At 48.4% G+C, this 16193-nt stretch overlaps 2 protein-coding genes across 8 annotated transcripts; one reads left to right on the top strand and one right to left on the bottom strand.

The window, feature by feature from the left end:
- Nucleotides 1-88: 88 nt before the first annotated feature.
- Nucleotides 89-6561, top strand: HNRNPA1 (heterogeneous nuclear ribonucleoprotein A1). Of its 6 annotated transcripts, none has more exons than XR_004351895.1 (12): nucleotides 89-213; nucleotides 773-889; nucleotides 1158-1304; nucleotides 1450-1660; nucleotides 1758-1850; nucleotides 1937-2029; nucleotides 2284-2358; nucleotides 2562-2711; nucleotides 3250-3405; nucleotides 3677-3742; nucleotides 6142-6209; nucleotides 6420-6561. XR_004351895.1 is itself a non-coding variant. In XM_032646576.1 (12 exons), exons 4-11 carry the CDS (start codon nucleotides 1161-1163, stop codon nucleotides 3730-3732), a joined length of 978 nt encoding a protein of 325 aa, XP_032502467.1. In that variant the 5' UTR covers nucleotides 111-213; nucleotides 477-678; nucleotides 773-889; nucleotides 1158-1160; the 3' UTR covers nucleotides 3733-3742; nucleotides 3977-4686. The 6 variants fall into 6 exon arrangements, 4 of the variants coding, with proteins under 4 accessions (XP_032502465.1, XP_032502468.1, XP_032502467.1 ...); XM_032646576.1 differs by lacking the exons at nucleotides 6142-6209; nucleotides 6420-6561 and adding exons at nucleotides 477-678; nucleotides 3977-4686 and having other exon boundaries at nucleotides 111-213; XR_004351897.1 differs by lacking the exon at nucleotides 2562-2711.
- On the bottom strand, nucleotides 4230-16088 carry NFE2 (nuclear factor, erythroid 2). 2 transcript variants are annotated; one of them, XM_032646573.1, is made up of 4 exons: nucleotides 15794-16088; nucleotides 11428-11534; nucleotides 11049-11217; nucleotides 4230-9887 (listed from the first exon to the last, which is right to left on the bottom strand). In XM_032646573.1, exons 3-4 carry the CDS (start codon nucleotides 11160-11162, stop codon nucleotides 8886-8888), a joined length of 1116 nt encoding a protein of 371 aa, XP_032502464.1. In that variant the 5' UTR covers nucleotides 11163-11217; nucleotides 11428-11534; nucleotides 15794-16088; the 3' UTR covers nucleotides 4230-8885. The 2 variants fall into 2 exon arrangements, with proteins under 2 accessions (XP_032502464.1, XP_032502463.1); XM_032646572.1 differs by lacking the exon at nucleotides 11428-11534 and having other exon boundaries at nucleotides 15794-16087.
- Between the last annotated feature and the right edge of the window lie 105 nt (nucleotides 16089-16193).

Genomic DNA, 16193 nt, shown 5'->3' with positions numbered 1-16193 from the left:
GTAGGGGGCGAGCAATTTCAAATATCCAATCAGAGCTACTCAGGGGCGGAGTCTACCAATGCTGAAAGCGAGGAGGCGGGATAAAAGAGCGAGGCCGAAGGTAGGCTGGCAGATGCGTTCGGTAGATTACTCCTTTCTGCTCGTGGACGCCGCCGAGTAAGCATCGTTGACGTCTGCCCCCCACCCTCCACTGCCGTTATGTCTAAGTCAGAGGTGAGTAGGACGCTCTCTCCACCTAAATTTTCTTTTTCGCGCCTTCCTGAGTTCAGTAGGGTTCGGCCTGGTTTGGCTGCTTGCCCCAGCCGGTTCAGCAGTTCTTCGGTCTCTGCCAGGGCCTACCCCTCCCTAAGTTGAGGTCGCCATTTTGTCCTCTTCGCCATGAGGCTGCCGTCCTGCAACCCTTAGCTATCACGCAGGCTCGGTCCACCTTGCAAAACTCTTAAGTACATTCAATATGTTTTTTTACCTTGTCTCAGTGGGCGATTTTCTTAAAGAGCATTTACAGTCGATATTGGCGATGTACTCCTCCCTCCTAGTCCTTTTGTTGCGCGTGCGTCGAAGGGAGTGAGGGACGCATGCGCTCGGCGCCTCCCGGCCCACCCAGCACCCAACAAACCGCCTCCCCCAGTGCGGAGAAGCACGTGGCTTGCTGCGACCAGAAGGAACAATAAGTGTTTCGTACGTTGCTATCTAGTTTTAGTTTTGGTTCTTGTAGCTGGAAGGTGTTTTGCGTTATAGCCCCACTTACCGCTTTTTTTTCCCCTACTCATAGTCACCCAAAGAGCCCGAACAGCTGCGGAAGCTCTTCATCGGAGGTTTGAGCTTTGAAACAACCGATGAGAGTCTGAGGAGCCATTTTGAGCAGTGGGGAACGCTCACAGATTGTGTGGTAAGACTTGAAAGAGACAAAGGACCGTAGAACTCGTTGATTTCTTTGGCTTCGCTTGCTGTAGTTACCGTCTGAATGTTAATGGGATTATAGTTTCAAGTAAGGTGTGGCTTTAACTGATTAAAAAGCTCCCAATTGATTAGCTTTAGATGGTTAGTGGGAAATTGAAGGGCTTCAGACAAAGGGTTGGTATAAAGTCTCCTATTGTCTTACTTAAGGTGGAAAAGGCAATAGTTTCTGGGGGCTTACCACGTATTAAACATTAAAGGTAATGAGGGATCCAAACACCAAACGCTCCAGAGGCTTCGGGTTTGTCACATACGCCACTGTGGAGGAGGTGGATGCGGCCATGAATGCAAGGCCACACAAGGTGGATGGAAGAGTTGTGGAACCAAAGAGGGCGGTCTCAAGAGAAGTAAGTGATTTTCCCCCCCCTTCCTTTAGTCATTTGGAAGTGTGCCACTAGGGGGACTTAACATTTAGGGGTGTAACAAACTTGAAATTCTTAACTTGGGGATAGGTTTTGTTAATATAAGTTAACTTAATTTTTTTCATGTTAGGATTCTCAAAGACCTGGTGCCCACTTAACTGTGAAAAAGATTTTTGTTGGTGGCATTAAAGAAGACACTGAAGAACATCATCTAAGAGATTATTTTGAACAGTATGGGAAAATTGAAGTGATTGAAATCATGACTGACCGAGGCAGTGGCAAAAAGAGAGGCTTTGCTTTTGTAACCTTTGATGACCATGACTCTGTAGACAAGATTGTCAGTAAGTATCAGGTGGCTGGCATTTGCTAAGGGTTTTGAAATCCATGCTGTATTCTAAATGCTGTGTTGGTGTTTTCTTTATCTCCAAATTTTTTCAGTTCAGAAATACCACACTGTGAATGGCCACAACTGTGAAGTAAGGAAAGCCCTATCTAAGCAAGAGATGGCTAGTGCTTCATCCAGCCAAAGAGGTCAGTTTGTTACTTACTTAAACCTTAAACATAATTTTGAGCAATTCCAGTTTGTACAGCCTAACACTTAAAACTCGTCTCTTCAGGTCGAAGTGGTTCTGGAAACTTTGGTGGTGGTCGTGGAGGTGGTTTTGGTGGGAATGACAACTTTGGTCGTGGAGGAAACTTCAGCGGTCGAGGTTTGTGTGGTTATAGTTTACTAATGAGAGTTTATGGTAAAATTATAATTACCCCCAGATGTCTTATTCGAAGTTACATTTTAATCCAGGTGTAGTTCTGGCTTCTCACTAACCGGTAGTTAGTCTTGCATACGGAAGTAATTTACTGATTTAACGCTTCCTAAAATTTAGACTTAGAAGGGGGTGACTTGTAGGCGATCCACATACTTCAAACCTGGTTTTTGTTTGTTTGTTTTAATTCTGCTTTTCTCCAGGTGGCTTTGGTGGCAGCCGCGGTGGTGGTGGATATGGTGGCAGTGGGGATGGCTATAATGGATTTGGTAATGATGGTAAGTTTTGTTTTATTTAAGGAACCACAGATTAAAAGTTTTGGCAACCTTTAGAATAGGCTAATAGAGATTAAAACTCTAGTGCATGATAAGCTCAATTCTGACCTAATAGCATGTTGTGAGCAGGCCTTTAGCTGTCATGCTATCACAGAATTTGACTGTTGAATACTTTTGTCTTATTGAGAAGAATTGTATTCTTGTAGGTGGTTATGGAGGAGGCGGCCCTGGTTACTCTGGAGGAAGCAGAGGCTATGGAAGTGGTGGACAGGGTTATGGAAACCAGGGCAGTGGCTATGGCGGGAGTGACAGCTATAACAACGGAGGAGGCGGAGGCGGCTTTGGCGGTGGTAGTGGTAGGTATCCAGTGATCCAAGTACTGGTGCAATAGCTAGATTAGCCTTTTAGTATGGGGACTTGATGCTTTTGTGTGTTAACGCTGCATGGTACTTTTTTAATTAACGGGCTTGCAATGCTACCTCCTCCTAGCTTTAAGCTGGGGCCGCCTCACTCCCAAATAGATAGATGGATAAGTGGATAGTGGTGTCTTCAGATGGAATTAGATTAGATTCGAGCAGGATTTAGTGTCTTAACTCTTGGGGTCTTAGGTACTTAGTTGACGTATCCAGCATGTGTTTGCTGTGCCCCTAAATGAGTAAAGGTCTTCAAGGCAAGGGAATATATTATTTGCTATACCGTCGTGAGTTGGGTAAATTTTTTTAAATTATTGGATTATTCAACTGAATGCCTTGCCCAGGAGGGATAAAATACAAAGATAAACATTGGAGCCACCAGTTTTGGGAGCAAGGCAGATCAAGCAACTTTTTTACTTTGAACACCAGAATTTATCATTTTCCCCGAGTAACAGATAAAGGTCCTCTTTTCCATTCTTAGGAAGCAATTTTGGAGGTGGTGGAAGCTACAATGATTTTGGCAGTTACAACAATCAGTCTTCAAATTTTGGACCCATGAAAGGAGGAAACTTTGGAGGCAGAAGTTCTGGCCCCTATGGTGGTGGAGGCCAATACTTTGCCAAACCCCGAAACCAAGGTATGGTGTATATGTGGTATGGGAGGGCTAAACTAGTACAGTTGAGGAAAATATTAGACATTTAGTCAGGGTAGGTACAGGAAAACGGACAATTTAAAATCTTGAGGAAATTTTAAGTGACTGGTAACTTGTTCAGTTAGGAAAATCATGTGAGCCCAAACTTGTGAATTTGAACTTATTTATATAATACAAATATGAAAGCCCCAAATATAAAAAGTATTACCGTTATTACTCATACTCCTAAAGCTTAAGGGAACAAATTTGTTCTTAGGTGGCTATGGTGGTTCCAGCAGCAGCAGTAGCTATGGCAGTGGCAGAAGGTTTTGATTACTGCCAGGTAAGTGAAGAGCTTTTTTTGTTTTCACTTAATTTTCTTGTAATTGATAATGAACACAGTAACCCTAATGTAGCTGAGCAGTGAAACATAGTTAACATTATAATTACAGTAAAATTGTGGATATTAAGTTAATATTCAGATCAGCAAAATTTGTGGGAAACAACTTGCTATTGGATTGTAGCTTTGAGTCTTAATATGTTTAGATTAACAACTTTATTCCATATTGTTCAACAGGAAACAAAGCTTAGCAGGAGAGGAGAGCCAGAGAAGTGACAGGGAAGCTACAGGTTACAACAGATTTGTGAACTCAGCCAAGCACAGTGGTGGCAGGGCCTAGCTGCTACAAAGAAGACATGTTTTAGACAATACTCATGTGTATGGGCAAAAAAACTCGAGGACTGTATTTGTGACTAATTGTATAACAGGTTATTTTAGTTTCTGTTCTGTGGAAAGTGTAAAGCATTCCAACAAAGGGTTTTAATGTAGATTTTTTTTTTTTTTTTTTTTGCACCCATGCTGTTGATTGCTAAATGTAATAGTCTGATCGTGACGCTGAATAAATGTGTCTTTTTTTTAAATGTGCTGTGTAAAGTTAGTCTACTCTGAAGCCATTTTGGTAAACCACCCCAGCAGTGTGAAGTTAGTATTCCTTCAGGGTGATGCCAGGTTCCATTCAAAATTTATTTACAACCTGCTTTGGTGGAGAAGCTACTGTCTTCTGAAACCTTGGTGTAGTTGAACTGACAGTTACTGCGTTGTGACCTTGGAGTTCACCGTGAAAAAGGGTCACCCAAGCCAAGTCATGGAGTTTTTTGATTATTAATATATGATTGTTGGCACATCCTATGCAATATATCTAAATTGGATTATGGTACCAGATATAGATGGGAATGAAGCTTGTGTATCATCCATTATCATGTGTAATAAATAAACAATTTAATACCCTCTTGAATGGAATGACAACTGTATGGATTTGGGACTGGCAGAGCTTTGGACCTTCCCTACCCACTACCCCTGATAATGTTGAATGCTTCTATCACAATTCAAGTTCAAAACTCTGCCAGGGAATAGAGACCAGATGCTGGCTAATGCCACCCCATAAATCCACAAATTAGAAGTTTTGGGGAGACCTTTTTAAACTGACCAGTACCAGTAAGGAATTTACTCTTGACACAAAAACAGGTTTACATTAAAGGAAAACTGCAGTTTTTGTTCGGTTGGGTGGGTATATATAGGTTTATGGATTGACACACTAGTAATTATCTGTATGGAGATAAAAATTTGTTATGGTGAGGAGGCATTTTACTTTAATTCATGCTAACTGCAGTTTTCCTTTAAATATGGCACAAGATGACACAAACATTCTAAAATGTTGATTGTATAGAAAATGACTTCTAAACCTTTATAACAGTTTACTTAATATTCAATCATTGTTATTTGTACATAGCTTCCTTTGAGCCCTCCCTTTGGTACCCTCAATTTCAGTGCCATTGTACTTAGTAGAATAGAGATTTGTTTATCACTAGGACTGTGTATTCCATCCCATGGGTGTGTTACTTGGAAGTTTGGGGAGGGGGTTGGGTGGGGTTGGGTGGGAGGTGGAGGTGGGTGGGAAAGCGTGGGTAATAGTTCCATGGCTTGATACTGGCTGAGTTTGCATATGGCAGGTGGAACCTTAACTATTGAGGGAGTTTGCAGATACCTCAGGATTCGTGACAATGCCTTTAAAGATCCAGGAGAGATGTTCAGCTACTAGGAACTGCTAGCAAGTATAGCGCGAATGGCTCCGAGGCCAGACACTCTACAGCTGAGAGTAGACACTTGTGGTATGTGGAGTACAGATAAGCCAGGGGCAGGCCACGGCACGCTCCATGAAAGCTAGGAGGGAGTGAAGTTTCAGTGACCATCGCAAGGAAGGAGGCAGACAAGAGTAAGGCACACCTGACTCTTAGGACTAGCAGTCAGAACCAGGAGAAAAGGTTTTATTGCTATGCTGGTAGGTAAGAACAGATTTTACTTACATCCATATAGCTCTCTAAAATCCAGCTTTCTCTTATATTTTCTTTAATATATTGAGCCAAAACTAGTCCAGTTAAGCTGAACTTGGTTTTTCTGGAAATGAATTGCTTAAGTTGACACCCTACTCTTGGCGGCTCCCAACTGAAGGAAGTCAGCACTTTAATTACTTCTACAGTGATACATTTTTACCCTTTAATTTCAATACTTCCTGTCTTTTGACCTATTAACTTAAAACAATGGCTCAAAGTAATATATTAGAATCTTCCCCAGAATGCCGGTGGGAGGGTGGGCGGACCATTAGTGGGGGGTGGGAGGGTTTAGCCTGAGATGGAACTTGTCTCTGAGAAAAGCTAGTTCTTAAAGGCTGTTTACTTTTCTAGGGAGGAGTGTGCTACCACAGGCTTAGCAACTCTTAAACAAAATTCCAGTTCAAGCTCATGGCTAAAAGGTAGGTTTTTATAAAGTAACTGCTTAGTATTCCTAAAGTAAAATGCCAGGCTGTGCCTCAGAACTAAAAAAAGTAAGATCTATTGTTCTATTACCTAACAGGCTGTAGCCAGCAAGAAGCTATTAAAGCAATTGGATTCTCAGTAAAGAGAATGGATGTAGTTGTAGAATCTTTCACCTGCTTAAGTATATGCTTTTTTCTTTTTTGCAGGACCATCCTTACGAGGACCTTTATCTGAGCCACTGTGCACTCATTTTCACTGCCATGCAGTAGTCATTAGCTGCTGCGCAGCTTGAATTAATCATTCAGTTTTGTGAATGGACTTTTTAAAAATAAAATGCATTTGACTTGGTTTTGGTTCTTGTTTTCTATGTCTTCTTCATGACGTTTATGGTAAATAACGTGAGATCGTGCATGTTCTTTACTAGGTCAAGTTTGAGAACGGGAAATGCAGGAGTTAATGGTAAACCAGAAGAATTTTACCCTCGTTCCTTACCAGTGTTTCCATGTAGTCACTGTAAGCTGTTTAAAGAAAACTGCATTATAAATGTTTCAAGCATAGCCACGTGTTAATTCAGATGGAGGAAGTACTGGGTTTGTTGGAAGTGATTCTAATACTATGTATTACTATTTTTTAAAGTTTGTCCCGTCAGCATCCATGGTTTAGTGAAATCAGAGAAACTGGTTTAATTTCACTGCAGGAGTAAATCTTGACCCAGAAGTGAGCTGTTCGCTACTGCTCCTCTTGAACGGGTCTTTTTTGTAGCTCTGGCAAGGGAAAATGGAGTTGTAGTGAAGGCTGGCAGATGCTGTTGAGTTTGAGTCTCTTCTGGAACTGTGCTTATCTGTTCAGTTCCTGAGGGGCATAGTGGATCTCATCTTGGGTGAATAAACATTTAATTGGTCTGCTATTTCAGGCTTCAAAAATACTGAGCCAAGGGTAAGAAGGTAAAGGAAGTCCATACAACAATGGTTTGGAGGGATAGAACAACTGAGACTACCAGTTTGCTAAAAAGTAAATTCCCTATTTAAATGAGGAAATAGCCTGTAGGAAGATTAATACCTTGTTCAAATTCTTGTGACCACCCTTCCATCTTTTGGCCTTAGGTACTGTTAAATATGTGTATCTGAGAGTCTTGCCTGCTGTGGTGTACTCCATGAGAAGTGTCTCCTGTTGACTATCAAGTGCCTAGAATGATACCTAAGCTTATTGGGTGCCCAGTAAATATTGGTTGAATGAATGTTTAAATTTGCCTCTGAATTAACCATCTTTGTGAGTTTGGTTAGAATGAAAAACTTCATTCTGATATCCCTTAAGCAAACTAGTCAAATTGAACAACTAATCTCATTACCACTTGATCCCACATGTTAAGGTTTTTGGAAAGTTGACAGGTTGGACCGTCTTCAGACCTATTGGGAAACTTTCATTTCCTAGAGAACACTTTTTTTCTGAATCTGTAGGCATGAAGATTCCAGTTTGATCCCATCTGTCTGCTTTTTTGTCTCAACTAATGAATATCAGAACTTGGAAGTAAGGTTTCTCTATTGAAATGGAGCCAGTAAAATTGAATAGAAGTAAAGAAGCAAAATGTAATTTATATAATTCAGTGATTGGGAAGAGTGGGAACCACCGCAATTCCAAGCAAGGAGATGAAGGTGTGTGGAGGTTTGACTGGACTTTGATCCATGTGGCTAAGAATTCTGAAACTTAGTCGTGTTCAAAGGAAAAATATACTAATAAAAGGCCCTAGATCTTCAAGGATCTAGAGAGGGGGGCGGAGGCACCAAAACAAGAATTGGGTAACTTCTATCTAATGTAACCAGGGAGATGGAAGATCTCACTGAAACGCATACTGTGCTCCACTGTGGAGCAGACTTGGTACCCAGACCTGGGTGTGAAATCCCCTGAAACTTGGGTGTCCAATCAAATTCTCTCATTCCAATCAAGAGCAGCTCACTCAGTCTTCTGAGAGAGCTCTGGCATCAGGGCCCAGGCTGAGGGAGTCCTGTAGAAGTAGGCATGAGGAGGGGAAAATGGCCTCTGGGCGTTCTAGGATTTCCAGTGCCCCAAAGTTTGTAAAAGGAGTGGCCTAACCCTCAGGGACCTCTCACAGAGGATCTAGCCGGCTCTGGCAACAATCCCAGCTCTATAAATAGGGGGCCACCCGAGAAGGTGTGGTTCCTCAAATCATCCATGGCCCCTGGCTGTGAGAAAGGGAGTGAAGGTGGTAGATATCACACTGCTCAGGCCCAAGTGTCATGTGTCCACATGTCCTCATACAGAGCCATAGGGGAAAGAAGCAAGCTCAGCAGAGCTACCTCCCTGCCAGCAGCAGGCAGTGAGCTCTGAGGGCACCCCCTTCATCACCCTCCCTCGAGAAGGAAGACACAGCGGAAAGCTGTTTCTGTAGAGTGCTTTATATACCAAAGCTCAGACAAGAGATTGGAGACCTGGGAAACTGATTCACGGAAGAGAGATGCAAGCCCCTCCCCTCACGTCCTCGCCTCCGGGCAAGCCTCACTGAGCACACCTTGGACTTTCCAAATGCCAGGTTTCCCACTGTGGTCCCTCCTGGTCTACAGAACTCAGCTCCTTCTGGGCCTCACGGTTGGGGAGCACCTTTATCAGAAGAGAATGAAGGAAACCTCCATCACCAGCCCCACCCTCCGGCCAGCTCAGTCTGTGGCCTCCATCTTGGTCCCCCGGGGCACCAGGAAGATGGCGCCATCAGCAGCCTGGTGCAATGCATACTCTTCAGGGGAGTAGCTGTTGCCTGCCTCATCCCGCAGGTGCTGGAAAATGTCACGATACAGCTCCGTCAGCTGTTGGCGCATGACCTCCAGGGTCCGGTCGGCCTCGCCTCGGGCCCGGAGGAGGCGCTCCCGCTCACTGCCCAGCCGCTCCAGTTCCCGCTCCAGCTGCACGATGGTCTCCAGCTTTCTCTTGCGACAGTTCTGGGCGGCCACCTTGTTCTTGCCCCGCCTTCGGATGTCCCGGACTAGTGCCAGCTGGCTCTCCGTCAGCGGGTACCGTGCCAACAGCTCGTTGAAGTCATCTACTGGCAAGTTGACGATCTTGTCCGTAGGGAAGGGGATCTTCATGGCCAGGGCTCGACGCTCATCCCGACTCCCCGCCTCCCCCCGTGCAGTGGGCTTGGCCCGCACGGGGCCCGAGGAGGGCTCTAAGGCTAAGGGGGTCTCGGCAGGTGGCAAGGCATAGTTGGGGTGGGCCAAGGAGTTGGGCATTAGTGAGTAGGGGTACTCCACTGGGTACATCTCTACGTACTCGCTGCGACGCCGACCAGCCTCCGTCCCCTCCAGCTCAAGAGATTCAGCGTCACTGTAGTTGAGGGATAATCCTGAGTCGGACTCTGGGTCTTCTTGGGGCTTGGATGGCCCCGCTGACAGCCCAATGTCCAGGAGGGCCAAGGGGTCTGGGAGGGGCTCACTGAGCAGGCCCGAGAGGGTCAGCGGCTTGGAGGCTGGTACGGTCATGTTGCCATAGGCGTATGGGGGGTCTGGGACGTGAGATGTGGGTGCTGGGAGCTCATAAGGTGGTGAAGAAAGGGGAAAGCCAGCCTCCAGGTGGATTGAACAGGGGCAGTAACTTGGAGGCGGCGGGGGCCCAGGGTATGGGGCTGGGGGCTCGAAGGATGTCTCACTTGGAGCGTTTAGGCCCTGCAAGAAAAGACACCAAAAGGTTTGGAGACAGGCTGAGGAAGAGAAGAAACCAGCTGTCTCTCAGAACCAAGCTGGGTCCAGCTGAAAGACCCAGTGAGATAATCACGAGGGAAGAGAACGGTGCTGAGTATCATTGAAAGCTGGCAAAGTTGTGATACTGTTCGTTCACGAGGAAAGCGGCTTAAACAAGAAGGGAAGTCACGCAACAATTATGGAATCCCCTCCTCTTCAGGAGAAGTTCTTACTGTATTGAAATGGCTCATGTCCCTTTATTTCCTTCAGGAAGACAAGGAGTGTCTCCAGCTGCCACTATCTAGGGTCAAAGGGTCAAGTTCAGACCCTGGCCATGCCCTGGGTGCCCAGCAGAGGGAGCTGCTGCGTGGGAAGAGGGCTTAGGGCAGATCCTGAGGGCCCAGGCATGGTGGCAGGGAAGAGAAGGGGGTGGGCACAGAGCCAGGTCTGGGGCTGAGAGTTACCTTGGGGAGCCGGCACAAGCTCTGCCCTCTCCCCTTCAGTCCCTCTGTCCCTGCCCAGGTGCAGAGAGGAGGAGAGAACGTGCTGGAAAAGGGCCCCCAACCCACATCGGGGAGCCACCCTGCTCCAGCCCAGCTGGGCACAAAGGCATTATTGTTAGGCCAACAGACACCCCTTTGTCCAACTAGCAGGAGGAGAGGACCCCGGCATAGTCTGACCCCCCTTCCCAAGGTCAGAACTACAGCTCTGCTACCTGAGGGAAAGGGGACCCACCCCCCCCACCCCCGCCCCGCCGGCTGCTGAGGGCAGTGGGAGGAAATGAGGGAAGAAGATGGGCAGGATTGGAGGAGGTCAGAACAGAAGAAGGTGAGGAAGGGAAGGCGGGACAGGAGGTGGGGCAGAGAGACGTAAGCAGAGTGACTGCCAAGAGAGATTACACCCCCAATCAGATCCTTCCTTCCCCACCACTCCTATCTCCTGCTCATCCACACTCCCTCCCCTTCAATGCTCTGGTCTTCCATCCAGATTGCCCTCTGACTCCAGCCCTTCCTTTCACAGTGCCTGGAACATTTCCATCTTGAGACCCTGGGCTCTGCTTGCTCCAGCCCCCGGCCTCAGTCCCAGCCAGACTCCCTGTTTCTCTGCTTTTCCCTCCCCCCACCCCTGCCCCCTAACCCCACTCACCTGCAGCTCAGTGATGGACATGATCTCTTGCCAAGTCAATTCCATCTCACCCAGCTCCAGAGTGGGCAACTGTGTCACCCTGTTCCTGCTCTGCTGGGGAGGACACGGGGGCATCCTACTGGGCCAGGGCCTGGTCCAAGGTCCCGAAAGCCCAAATGGTCCCAGCAATCTGTGTCAAAGGAGAAACAGGAGTTAGGGCCCCTCTTGCCACAGGTCAGCAATTTTGTCCTCCTCCATGGAGAGGCTCCCTCCAGCCTCACCTGAGGGAAGGAGATGCCTCATTCCCCGCCCTACCCACCCCCATTCATCGGGCAAACTCATCATCGGACAAACTCCTTAAGCTAGAAAGCCTTTTTCTGCTGTGTTGTCTCTATCTCACCTGCTATGGCTGTAGGCAGTTCGTTTGGGAGCACAGTAGGTTTTTATCTTCTTTTCAGACAAGATGCCTTCACTTTCCCCTACTTCTTACTCCTCAAAACTGTATCACTGGCCAGGACAAAAGTCACATCATCCAGTGTTTTTTATTTTTCCTGTTTCCTGCAGCAACATCAGGGATCACTCCTGCTCTCCTCCTCTGCCCTCACTTTTAGGATCTCAGGCTTTTCTTTCCAAGATGAGACCGAGTGCTTGGGGATCCCCAAGGAGTGTGTTGTGGGAAGAGCCAAGCAAACAGCCCCTCCCCTTCTCTAAGATATGGCCCAGGCCTGGTGACTGATAGCAGCCCTGCCCTCTCCTCCTATCCTGGCCCTGGGCTCCCCTGCCTGGGCCAGATAAGAGGTTTATCAGCCAGCAGGCAGCAGAGGAGGAATGGTCTCTGGAGACACTGGACCTCTGCCCTGTGTCCCACAGGGTCATCTTGGCTATACCCCACTCCACACAACCAGGGGTCTTTTCTCTCCTGAGGTCATATAATAACCACGGCAAAGACTTATTTGGCATTTGTTGAGAACCGAGCTGGTGGTTTATAAGCACTCGTTTATGAGATTGCTTTCCACAAAGATCCTGTAAGTTCCATTCAGAAGTTGAGACTCAGGCTGATAAGTAGCAGAGTCAGGTCTGGTACCTAGAGTCGCCGACTCCACTAGCCTATCCCACCTTCCAGGCGCCTTCCCAATCCTGCTCCCACGTCTCCTCCATACGCCGAGACTCTATTGGCGGTCGATATCAATCAACTCTTTCTGTGGAATCTCAGACTCTTTTTTTTTTTTTTTAATTTATTTTTGGCTGCACTGGGTCTTCGTTGCTGCGCACGGGCTTTCTTTAGTTGCGGCGAGCGGGGCCTACTCTTCGTTGGCACTGCACGGGCTTCTCACTGCAGTGGCTTCTTTTGTTGCGGAGCACGGGCTCTAGGCGCACGGGCTTAGGTGCTCCGCAGCATGTGGGATCTTCCCCGATCAGGGCTACGAACCCACGTCCCCCGCATTGGCAGGTGGATTCTTAGCCACTGCGCCACCAGGGAAGTCCTGAATCTCAGTCTCTTTTCTCTTCTAAGGAATATTTCTTTAGAGGCTTGAACACACACTTCCCTCCAGCCCCCTTTCTTTGGATCTGGGCTCTAGCTGCAGCTCTGCCACAGGGCAACAGCATGATGTTGGGCAAGCCATCGCATTTCTCTGAGCCTCTGTTTCCTCATTTGTAAAACCAGGGAGTGAGACAAGTTGAACTTGGAGGTCCCTCTCTGCTTGGATAGCTCAACATTCTCGGTAACCCCTCACCCCACCTTCATCTTCTCCTCTCTGTCAACCTCTCTCCTCATCCCACCTCCCTATTCCCTGACACCCATCTCACCCTCATCTGTTCTCCCTGCCTTCGGCAAGAGGCTTCAAGTAGATGTGACAGGGACCTCCTGATCTCTTAGGGCCAGACACCACACCCTACCTTTGCCATGTAAGTGAGGGCAGGCAGGCTGGGTGGGTGAGGGAGACTCATAGAGGGACAGAGCATAGGACTGGATGACCTTAGATCACCACAAGGTTGGCCTATCACAGCTATTTAATATGGGCTCCACTCTTTGACTCACCACAAAATTGGTGAGAACTTTAAATTGTCCTTTCGAAGGAGGATCTCCCCTAGCCCCTGCCCCCTAACCCTAACCCTAACCCTAACCCTTGTTATATTGCCATCCCCAGAGCTGGGAGTTGGTATAGGCACAGGCCCTTGGCAAGTGGGCAGAGGGTGGGGTGTTTATGTCTGTCCAGGATGCCATTTCAACACCGGAACCCCACCTTCCCCCACCCAGGTTCTGGCGGAAATTGCCCAAAGGCAAAGTGAATGAAGAAGGGGTTTAGGGGGCAGGGACGATGACTCTTGCCTCACAGTCCTTCACACACACACACACACACACACACACACACACACACACACACACACACACATCCCATTTTGTCCCTCCTAGTTTCCCGGATCTGACTCTTAGGTGCAGTACAAAGATCCTTTCCTAGGAGGCAGGAGACCAGGTTCTCTAGCCTTCCAGATGCATGATCTGGGGCAAATCGCTTCTTATTCATACTCTCCTATTAAATGGGGACAGACTTGGAGAACCTCCTCGCAGTAGATTGCATCTGGCTCAGGCAGTCACAAACTTTACTGTGGCCTGCCTTTACCTGGGGTGCTTGTGAAAATACAGAATTCTGAAAGCCACCCTGGACCTATCGAATTGAATTCATAGGCACAGGTACCCAGCAATCAGCATTTTAACGAGTGGCCTCGTGTTTTTGATGCCAGAGGCCCACCCTACTTTGAAAACTACTAAACTGGTCCAACAATATGGACTTAAAAGAATGCAAGGGCAGAAGAGCACCTGGCAAGTAATCTCCAGACTTCTCCTAGCTTCACACCCTTGACCCAGGCGAGGCTGGGTTCTAGGCTGCCCTAGTCTCTGAGACTAGATATCAGCCCCTCCTCATAAAGACCAGGAATTGAATCTTCCCCTCACCCTGGGACAGGGAAATGAGAATCCAGAAGGGCTGCTGGGGGAGGTGGGAGGTTAGGAAAGAGGCAGTTAAGTAGAACCTCAGGATCAAATCCAACCAGCTCTCTGGTGAAGTGGCAAGTTTGCACCAGGCCAAAAAGGCGTAGTCTGTTTTTCCCTAGACACTCAGAGATGGGTGGTGGTCTATACAACAGGCAAGGTCAGGAAGTCTACCTTCAACAGGTCTTAGGAGTCTCCCTTCCTGAAGACGGGCCAGGGGGCTGGCAGCCAGAGGTATGAGGGTATAGTCAGAATTGGATCAAATAGAACATCACAGAGGGTACAGAAGCTGGAGAGATACTGGGAAAGTGGAACATGCCTCCCTGTGTCCCTTTTCTTTTACAACAGACGGTTCCCACTTTCCAGTTTAGCCCACACTTTGAGGTCACACAGACATCTTGCTCCCCAACATTGCACATCAGGTAGGACGGACACCATCTCCAGAGACTATAACCCATGCTCTTTACTCTCATCCTGATGGGATTACCCGGAAAGATCTTATCACAATCCCTGAGTACACACAGAATGACGTGGAGCTTTATGTTTCAGGATACAGAATGAGGGCCATTTGGGGAGGGATGCTGGGGAAAGGAAGATATTTGGCCCCATCTGCAGCCCAGGGCTCTGTAACACCTTGACAAGGGGGAGAGACAGAGAAAGGGCTCGCCTCTGGGACGCTGTTGTTGTTGTTTGTCTGGGACCGTGTACTGGGGCTTACTAGACAACCCCTCCTCTCCAGGTGTCAATAGAGGCAGGGAAAGGATGGGGAGGGATCAGTAAAACTTGGGGTGTGTTATGGCAGATAAGCAGCCTATTTAGAAAGATTAGGAAGAATCCCCAAGGAGGGAGAGGCACACAGAAGTGAGAGAAAGAAATAGCCTGGAGGGAAAAGGGGCTGGGGAGAGAGGTGGGGAGGGAGAGTGAACGGGGTAGGGGGGGGCAGTTTTGATCACAGTAAGGTTCAGTCTCCTGGGGGCATACATGACTCAAACAGGTGCATGGAACAAGGGAGAGACGGACAAGTTTCTGCCATCCTGTCACTTGGTCACTAGACCCCCCAACTCCAGTCCTTCGGGGGCCAGTGACTAGAGAATCTCAGCCCCAGCAGATGTGATACCTGACCTCTTCTCTTCCACTGTTTCCCAGCCCTCTACCTCCCAAGCCGCCAAGATTTCCAGTCAGGAGAAACTATGCTGGGGTGGGATGCCTTCCTCTCCCTTCCAGTTCCAGCTACTGCCCTAGGCCCAGAAAAGAGAACGGGCAAAGGGAGGCGAGAACTCAGCACCCTCTACCCCTAGCAGCCCATCCTGCTGCAACGACACCTCCCAGCAATCCAGGCATCCACTGCCTCGGATTCCTTAGCATTCCCCAAACCTCCCAGATGGCTGGACAGGGCAGTGGGATAGGACGGAGTAGGGGAAAGGATGGTACCATATACCTGAGAGTCTATTGGCTGCCCCAGGGCAGCCAGCCTGCTGAAGGGTTACTCAGTGTCACTCCCCAGCCCCTCAGGCGTGCCTCAGGGGACCACTGTCTGGTCCCCATCCATAGCCTTTCACCCCCAGAATCCCAGAGGGCTCAAAAAGCCATCTAGGTCTTCTCCCAGAGAAATTCCCAAAGATGTCAAATTCCTAAACCAGGGGCAGCCTGGAAAGGTCTGAGATCTCCGAGGAATGCACGGCAAGTTGCTTATTTTCTCCCGCTGCCTCCTTCACCTCCCCAGCTTGCCCCTGGGTCCCCCTGGAATCCTCCTCCCACCCTGCCCCTCAGGCACCTGTGGCAGGGTCCAAGCAGGGTGAGGAGGTGGCTCCGGGTGCTGTCTCTGGGGAGGCTGGGCCTGGGCTGACACCTTCTGGGTGAGGATCCCTGCTACCTCTGAGAACCGGGGAGGGCCGAGCCCTGCCCCCAGGCCATCGCTGAGCGCCCAGTGTGTAGGCTTGGGCCCGAGTGAGGGGACCTCAGGGGCCGGCACACCAGCCTCCTCTCTGAAGCCCTCAGCCTGAGTTCTCCGTCCTTCCTCCAACCCTCCCCTTTCCCCGTGGCCCTCCTCTCCTCCTGCCCCTTCTGGCCAAGAGAGGAAACTTGAGCCCGGTGTGGTTTCTGCCCGCACCCCACCCCCACCTTGCTCCCAGCCAGCGGGGGCACACATGGCTCCAAGCCTCTCCCAGCCCTCC

This window comes from Phocoena sinus, chromosome 10, assembly GCF_008692025.1.
Source record: "Phocoena sinus isolate mPhoSin1 chromosome 10, mPhoSin1.pri, whole genome shotgun sequence".
NCBI lineage: Eukaryota > Metazoa > Chordata > Mammalia > Artiodactyla > Phocoenidae > Phocoena > Phocoena sinus.
The sequence above is the reverse complement of the archived record's forward strand: the minus strand, read 5'-3'. Positions and strand labels throughout refer to the sequence as shown.